This window comes from Hemiscyllium ocellatum, chromosome 6 (genome assembly GCF_020745735.1).
Source record: "Hemiscyllium ocellatum isolate sHemOce1 chromosome 6, sHemOce1.pat.X.cur, whole genome shotgun sequence".
NCBI lineage: Eukaryota > Metazoa > Chordata > Chondrichthyes > Orectolobiformes > Hemiscylliidae > Hemiscyllium > Hemiscyllium ocellatum.
Genome location: NC_083406.1, coordinates 123,308,742 through 123,317,704, shown reverse-complemented (window position 1 = coordinate 123,317,704; position 8,963 = coordinate 123,308,742). Strand labels below are relative to the sequence as shown.

General features: G+C 42.4%; 1 protein-coding gene across 1 annotated transcript in view; it reads right to left on the bottom strand.

The window, feature by feature from the left end:
• Positions 1-959: 959 nt before the first annotated feature.
• Positions 960-8,963, bottom strand: part of pgm2l1 (phosphoglucomutase 2-like 1) — a 118,473-nt gene continuing 110,469 nt past the window's right edge. The window contains exons 13-14 of the mRNA XM_060826931.1: positions 7,938-8,071; positions 960-4,939 (exon numbers count right to left, since the gene is read on the bottom strand). Coding sequence (XP_060682914.1) covers positions 4,840-4,939; positions 7,938-8,071 — 234 coding nt within the window. The 3' untranslated portion in view covers positions 960-4,839. The remainder of the gene's footprint in view (positions 4,940-7,937; positions 8,072-8,963) is intronic.

Below are 8,963 nucleotides of genomic sequence, written 5' to 3'. Positions count from 1 at the left end.
AGTGGAGAGGAACCCTTTCTACTTGTATTGTTGGAGTAACCAGGATATCAATTTTATGCTGACACCAACTTCTGACAACCTGAGAGGTTCCTTCCATGTGGAAGGGAATGATACCTCCACTGAATATACCAGTGGATGCTGCTATCAGTTTGATAACCAGCAAAGTCACTACTGTTCTGCTGCTGGGAATGTTTCCAGTGTCAGGACTGTCATAGGGACCAGGTCTGCTGCAATAACTCCCCAACATTTACCTAGCTTCCACCATTCCAGTGGGTGACCAGTTTTGATGACAGTTGTTCCTACAACTGTTAGTCTGCATACTGAGGAGAACTGTCCTGTTCTATTTTCAGAAGTGCTGTGGGATCATTTACCTTCACCTGATGGTAGTTAGATCCTCAGTTCAGCATCTTGAACAAATCACCATTTTGGATTGTGCAAGACTCCCTCAGCGTTGCGTGTGTTGTATGAACCTTGATCTTGTGCTCAACTTCACAGAATAGGTATACACCCACAGAGAACAAGATCAATTGCATTACAGCTAATAAGCTGTGGGAGTAGCTTCAATGGGAGGCTTGCTGCTAAATTTAAGACCTAGTGGTGTTAGTGGAAGTGTAACATGAATTGATAGAAAGTTGGTTAAAAGCTAACATTTGGAAGCTGATGCAATGTCTTTCTGTGTTGTGCTGGGACTGCCTGACCTCTCTGTGTAGCTTTGATTGTTGGACTGGATGTGTGGAACATAACTTCAGGATTGGTCACTGACACAAAGTGGAAATGTCAGGAGAAGTTTAGCACCTTCGGGAGAACAGACCAGTGAAGCAATTGATCAGATAGATGAAATGTGAAGCAAAGTATAAAAGTTCTGGAGACCCAAAATGTTAACTTTGCCTTCTCTCCCAGATCTGCTCAGTTTTCCCAGCAATTTGTTCTGGTACAAAAAGTCAGATTTGTTTTTCAGCTTTGTTCTTTATAGATTTTAATTCATAAATGACATCCATAAATAAATATACAACCAATACAGAACATGAGAAGTGCAAGTTCTTATTGAATGCCTGCTCCTGTCCATGGGGTGAGAATGGCCATTTCAGCAAGTAGACAACTGATTGGGATCAGTTTGGAATATCCACATTCAGAGCTTGGATTTGAATCTGAACCCCAATGAAGTGCTGGGATAAGCAGCATAAGGTTGAATGAAAACAGAGGACTATGTAAATCAAATATTTTGGCTGGTGGAGATTATAGATTACAGAAAGAGCAGCAGCTGAACTGTACATCTGTAGAACAAACTGCTGCACTTATTGATATTCTGTAGCTATCATTTACCTTAGTCCAGCCATAATGTGAATGCTTCCTCAATTTCAGAGTGTACTCAACATTCAGCCACAAGGTCAAATGTGAACAATTGAAAACACTTTGGAAGTTAAGACACAGGACCACTGAAATCTACCATTTACCCCAAGAGCCTGAGCAGCCCTTCTTCAAACTTTAATACTTTGGAAAGCAGGGATAATACCATACCGTTGGACTGTATGTATTTAAATCAAAATATAGAATGTGTGTAGAATTCCCCAGACTGTACACACAGTGAGGTAATATCACTATTATAGTTGGTAACAAACACAATGAGACAAATGTTTCAGCTTTTGCAAACAGAACTGAGAGGGCACAGGTTAAGCATTTTAAATTTGTCATCAATCCAAGCAACAGTGTAGACAGATAGAATTGTACTCTTGGGATCCAAATCTGTTTAAAGATAGTGTGGACTTTCTGTTCACTAAACATGTGGAGCAGAAAGGGTCCTAGGCAATGCAGCAGCTAGGGGCTTCCTCAGTAGGCTCTGTATAGGTCTTCCTCACCTCTTCACATGGACATCAGAACCTGAGCTAGTGGTTAGCATCAGTCTGCTTTGGCTAGGGCAGACTCCTCCTTTAACAAACTATCAGGAGTTAGCACACCTAATAGCAGCTCTGAATGCCCACAGAACCTGCATCAAGGTCAGGACACTAAGAGTTTGAACCACATGGACAGAAGGTGTTTGAGGCGGCTCCAGAGTTGAGTAAAAGCACCCCAGCAATTCCAGTCCCCAATCAGCATTTTCTGATCCTTGGTGCTCTGAAAGAGACTGGCTAATTAATTCCAAACAAGGATTCCCCTGCACTTCTACATTTATTGGACAGACTCAAATGTAGGGACCAAAGAGATGTTCACATTCCAAACAATGGTACAAAAATGGTACTCTCAACCACTAGGGTAAACAGGAAATGGACATTTCAGAGAAAGACTGAAATATTTGCATATACAAGTTCATAACCAAGTCCTTGCCAACAACCTTCCACTCCAGTGAATTAATGTCCAGCAGTTTTTATAAATAAAGAAGATAGGAACATGGAACACTATCCTCACTAGAGAACAGAAAAGTTAGCAAACATTGTCACAAAGTGCAAAACCATCCTTATAATTCAAAACTATTCAAATACTGAAAGCAAATCTACTTCTCTCCCTCCCTTAAAAATTTTGAAAAAACTTTTGAAAATTCATTTTTAAAGTCACTTACAAAATGCTGTATGGTTTGAGTGGCAGCTTACCCCATTTGTCCTCACACAAAACTTTACTACAGCATTTGGAAACAGTCACTTGTTCATATTTTCTCTGGAAACAGTGCAAAAGAAGAGGTTGTAGGTTTAACAACAAGCAAATAACATTCCCGATTTCTTTCAGAGAATAAAGTTTGCAATTGGAATTAAAGAGAAAAAACAAGTACTTATGCTTTATAGCTGATTGCAAATATTCACTTCAAGACGGGCACAATTTGAATTCAAGGGCTGGGCAAGACTCTGGTTAGGTTTCTTTTACCACTATCCTTTTTCACAGAATCATACTGCATAGGAGGAGACCATTTGGCTCATGATGCCCATGTCAGCCCTTCCTTTCCCCAATTTGCTTCTCTCCCCAAAATTGCTGGTTCATGCTCTGGCCAAACTCACTGGTACCATGCACATACTGATACTTCACCCTCTCCTGACATTCCCACCTTGGAGTGGCCACAGCAGAGCAGAGGGATCTGGATTCTACTTGAGATTTGCAAACAAGGTTTGTTAGGAATCACAGGATCGCCTGAATAATCTGACTCTCCCTAACACAGGGAGGGAGATCACCTTTATGGATAACCTGCTTGGGTTCAGCTCTTGCTGCAGAGTAGGAAACAAACTTGGATCTTCAGGGCTGTATGTTTCAGTCATGTGTCGGTTTTGGCCTACAACAGAGCAGTACTATGACTATGAATACAATTAACATTATAATTAAAAAGTGACTATAGTCAACACTTGGAAGAATGAAATATCCTTTTCGCAGAGTGTAAAATAAACATTCAAAATGCAAAATAAGACTTGTAGTTCATTCAATGCACATCTCTGCAAATAATTAAATAAAATAAATATTCTAAATATGTTCTTTTAAGCCTTTGGTTAAGACTTCTGCCTAAAATGCACAAGTAGACACGGGTAGGAACAGAACGAGAGACAAGAATCTCACCCACTCTCCACCCGAACACTCTCAGCAGCAGTTAGTTAGGGCTCAAAAAACTGCAGATTCAAACACACTAAGGTCTTATGACACACACACACAAAGACACCAGCTTCCACCCAATTTGTGAGCACATGCACTTGCATAAAATTTCACAGCAGCAAATACGTACTAAAAGGAGCAGTCTAGAAACACCAGTTCCCAGAATCACCGGTGCTGTTCACATGACCATATACTGCAACCATCCACCTGGTGTCAGGGTGACCAGGCAGGAATTGTGATATTGAAGACTGATTGGATGAAGTCCAATGCACAATCCTGGACCATACAAAAGACCACGTCCACAAGATGGAGAGTGCCAATCTGAGTCTTAACAAGCCAAAGGGCTGGCAGGTGTCTGTCCTCACCAGGGGGCTGCCAGTTGGCTGTGAAATTTGTAAATAATGGAAGCACAGCTCAAGGTAAAAAGACAGCAAAGCTCTGCACCAGGGGAACAATTAGTACAGGCTACCCAGTTCCTCACGAGAGGCAGTGGGGGTCACTGAGTTGGATCACAAGTCAATGCTTCTGGCTAGTCACTTTCGCGGTGTCTGGCATGTGTAGCAGCGACACAAAAAAAATCTTACTAAGAAAGGCAACTGAAAGGACAGTAAACTTTTCAAATACAAATATACCAATAGGTTCCAGTTCACAAGGTAAAATGTTTGTGCAAATTAACAAAAAAAATCAAATTAATAATAAGCAAAAAGGAAGGGGATTAATGGAAGGTTCCAAACTAAAATGGATTTCTGTCCCTTTATACAGAGTGTCACATCATGGACTGACTTTCATCACTTCATAATGCTAGCCAGTTTGTCTGCACATTTACAGACCTCCCAAGCTGTGCTGTACTGGGGCTGTGTCTTGAATTTGCAAATAGAGCATCTATAATGCAAAATACTGACTGCATTAACCTAATCTCAGGCCATTTAGTGAGGGTGAATGACTTTGTGACCAAGTTTCTATTAAACAGGAGAAGCTGCAGCCAATGAATGAACACAGCACCAAGAAGCAGAAAGCAGAGATGTAAAATGACAAAAAGCTTCCTGGTCAACGAAACAGGCAGCTTCTCCAAGTCGAAGATAGCTGCCTTCCAGGAACATTGAAGGGCCTTAGAGTCTCCAAAATATAGATTTGTCACACACTTAGCAGGTCAGTTCTGTATCACCCACAATATCCTCACTTCCAGCTCTTTAGTGTAAACAGGTGACATTTGCTCTGTGCTTTTTTACTCCAACTCCAGACACACGCACATTCACTTGTTAGTGCCGAATTAGTTTATAGACGAGCTATCAGACCATTCTTCTCTGGCTCGAGGAAGTTCTTGATCATTGCATCGATCAGTTTGTTGAGCTCTTCAGCCAGGTAAGCTGTGCCACTGCAAATGTAAAGCAAACAGCAGTTATCTTTAAATCCAGGTACAAGCTGTAACAACGGGCCATACCCTGAACAAACTAAAATTGAAGAAAAAATACAAACATATAAATTGGAAATACATGCTCAATAGAAGTGTGCTGATATTGTGGAGCACAGTCCGCTAGACCCCAAAAACATAATCCTTTGTATACGGAACAGCTACATAAAACCGTAAGAATAAGTGAACAATGTCTTGTGTTTTAATAAATGGGGGACAAAGACCACAAAAGTAAAGGATAAATTTAACTAAGGCAATAATTAGTTACAATTACGTTACAGTATGCAGCTTTGGGTGGCACAGCTGTTGGCACTGCTGCCTCACAGTGCTAGAGACATCGGTTCAATTCCACCCTCGGGCCACTGTCTGTGTGGAGTTTGCACATTCTCCCAGTGTCTGCACAGGTTTCCTCCGGGTGCTCCAGTTTCTTCCTACTGTCCAAAGGATGTGTAGGTTAGGGTGGATTGGCCATCCTAAGTTATCCCATAGTGTCCAGGGATGTGAAGGTTAGGTGGTTTAGCTATGGGAAATGCAGGGTTACAGGTGTAAGGTGAGGGGGTGGCATGAACTTCAGGAGATTGGTGTGGACTCAATGGGCTGAATGGCCTGCTTTCACACTATAGGGCTTCTCTGATTGAGCAGTATAATTTTGAAGGATATTAAAATCACTGTACAATGTTGGTTAAAAATTACAGTAATGAGCAGAGACTTTAGCAACTGCAATCATTTTTACAGAAGGAAGAAAGAATGAGAGACATAGATTACTATTTTGATATAATGAATTTAATTTTCCTTGATGGACAGCAGAAGGGGTAAACCACTTCAAGTGAGTGACAAGAGATTTAGGAGAATTTTTTTAAAAAAACGGACGGGGTTGAAGTAGAGACAATTGCATCATCTTGGAGAAACACAGATAAAAGTTTGAAGCACTGAACAGTACAGGAGGCGTGCACAAGGAAGTGGAATTCAGTTTTATTGTTCCAGCAGGAGATGCAATAGGGACAACCAGTTCTCGAACTACAAGATAAACTTGAATGAAGTTTGTCTTTTGTGATCATGTAAAGCCCTGTAATATTTGAACAAATATCAGTGGGGCAAATATCTGTAATCTAAATCTAGAGCGTTCTTTCACTTTACCGCTACATCAGTTTATTTTCACAGAAATTGCATTAAAAAACAATGGGACAAGAATTATGATACTTTTTTTATTTATCATGGGACACAGGTGTCACTGGCTGGCCAGTATTTATTACCCGTCCCTAGTTGCCCTTACAAAGGTGGGGGTGAGCTGCCTTCTTGAACCACTGCAGTCCATGTTATGGGTAGACCGCAGTGCCCTTAGGGAGGGAATTCCAGGATTTTGATCCAGCAACAGGGCAGGAATGGTGATATATTTCCAAGGCAGGATGGTGAGTGGCTTGGAAGGGACTTTGCAGGTGGTGGTGTTCCCAAGTATCTGCCATCCTTGTCCTTCTAGATGGTAGGATGGAAGGATCCGACTAAGCAGCCATGCTTTGGTAAGTCAGGAGTTGAGTTATGCACTCCAGGATTCCCACTTTCTTGTTTGCTCTTGTTGGCACAGTACTAGTATGAAAAGTTCAGTTTCTGTTCAATGGCAACACCCAGGATGTTAATGGTAGGGGTTCAGAGATGGTGACACTATTAAACGTCAAGGGGCAATGGTTGTTGGAGATGATCATTGCTTAACACTTACACGGCATAAGCTTCACTTAGCACTGTCCAAGTCTGCATATTGTGCTGATCTTACTGCACATGGGCATGGCCTGTTCCAGTATCTGAGGAATTGTGAATGGTGCTGAACACGGTCATCAGCAAATATCCTCATTGTGACCATGTGTCGGAAATGATATCATTGATGAAGCAGCTGAAGATGGTTCAGCCTCAGGTAATATCCTGAGAAAGATGTCCTAGAGTGGAGATGACTACCAACCACAACTATCCTACCAAGTACAGAGGAACCTCGATTATCTGGCATTCAGTTATCCAAATTTCAGATTATGTGGCAAGATTGCAAGGTCCTGATGCTTGGCTAACTACATTATCTGGCATTCCATTAACCAAACAAAATTCTTCTCGCCCACTCCCTTCAGATAATCGAGGCTCCTCTGTACCAGGTAAGACTCGAACCAGAGAGATTTTTCCCAATTCTCACTGACTCCAGTTTTGCCAGAGCTGGTCGATGCCACACTTGATCAAACGCAGCCTTGATATCAAGGGCTGTCCCTCTCCCCTCCCCTCTGGAATTCAGCTCTTTTGTCCATGTTTGAACCAAGGCTGGACGGAGGTCAGGAACAGAGTGGCCCTGGGGGAACCCAAACTGGGCGTCAGTGACAATGTCCAACAAATCACAAACAAAAACAATTCTAAAGAAGGGACACCAGACTCAAACCGTTAATTGTTGTTTTCTCCGCACAGACGCTGTCAGAATTGCTGAGTTTCTCTAGCAATTTCTGTTTTGGTTTGTTTTAGAACTCTAGCATCCACAGTTCTTTGATTTACATTTGTGAGCAGGTTAAGCAAGTGTTGCCCAATAGCACTGCTGGTGACACTTTCCATCACTTTAATGATGATCTGGTGCAGACTAATGGGTAGTAATTGTTGGGTTGGATTTGTTCCTAGTTTTGTGTACAGGACATACCTTGACAATTGGTTGGGTAGATGCCAGTGTCCCCTTGCTAACATTTGGACTTCAGATGGGCCTTCACCACCTGTTTTCATCAGTGGAGTTGAGTCACTGACTGACCATGAATTAGGGGAATGGCATAATGAACTCTTCTAGTTTTAATAAGAAGCCAGATTTATTCTAAGTAAATACTCATGATGGCAATCCCCATAGCTTTTATGTAGCATTCTAACCTTTCCATGATAAATATGCAGTGGTCAGAAAATAAAGGTGAAAACCATTGTTCCATCAGGTTTGACGTCATAGAGCAGCACTAACCTCTGGCCTGGTGGTGCACAGAACTCAGCGTAGTATTTGATCTTTGGCTCAGTGCCACTGGCCCTCAGAGTGGCCACACAGCCATTCACAAAGCTGAAGGTGATCATTTGGCTGCTTCTACTTATGGGCAGCACCTGTCGTGGGGAGCAGACTACTTGTTAGTTTGGAACATTTGAAGAATAGAATGCAAAACCAAGTCAACAATATATAGCACCATGACAGAATTAGATAGAATATACAGCACAGACACAGATCATTCCACCCAACCAGTCTACACATATCAGTACTGCACTTGAACCTCTGCCTATTCGTACTCATCTAACTATCAGCACAACCCTTCTTCATATACTTACCTATCCTTCCTTAAATGAATATGCTCTACTTGCCACCTTGTCTAAACTCTGACTTATTGGAATGTCCTGTCTGCAATCCCCAGCCCTGTAGAATTGCAGCTGAGGGTGAGCCTGCATCTGGAAGTATAGAATCCCTGAAGTGTGGATGCCGGCCATTCAGTCCATCAAGTCCATACCAACTTTCTGAAGAGCATCCCACCCAGAACCAAACCCCTACCTTATCCCTGTAACTCTGCATTCCCAGTGGTTAACCCACCCAGCCTTCACATGCCTGGACACTATGGACAATTTAGTATGGCCAATCCACTTAACCTGCACATCTTTGGACTGTGGGAGGAAACCGAGCACCCGAAGGAAACCCAAACAGACACGGAGAGAATGTGTAAACACCACCCAGTCACCCGAGGCTGGAATCAAACCCCAGGTCCTTGGTGCTGAGAGGCAGCAGTGCTTACCACTGAGCCACGGTGTCACCCATCTGGGCAAATCTGCATCTGGGCAGGACACTCCCAGTGGGTCCAGACCATTTAGTCACAAATGACCCTGGGGTCATCTGCTCAATTCTTCCAGACTAACAGGATCTAATACGGAGCAGGCTCTCTTTGTCCGAGTTGCAGATCCTAGGACTGCACTTTGAACTAGTAGGAGAGCAAGGGAAAACAAAACTCGGAAC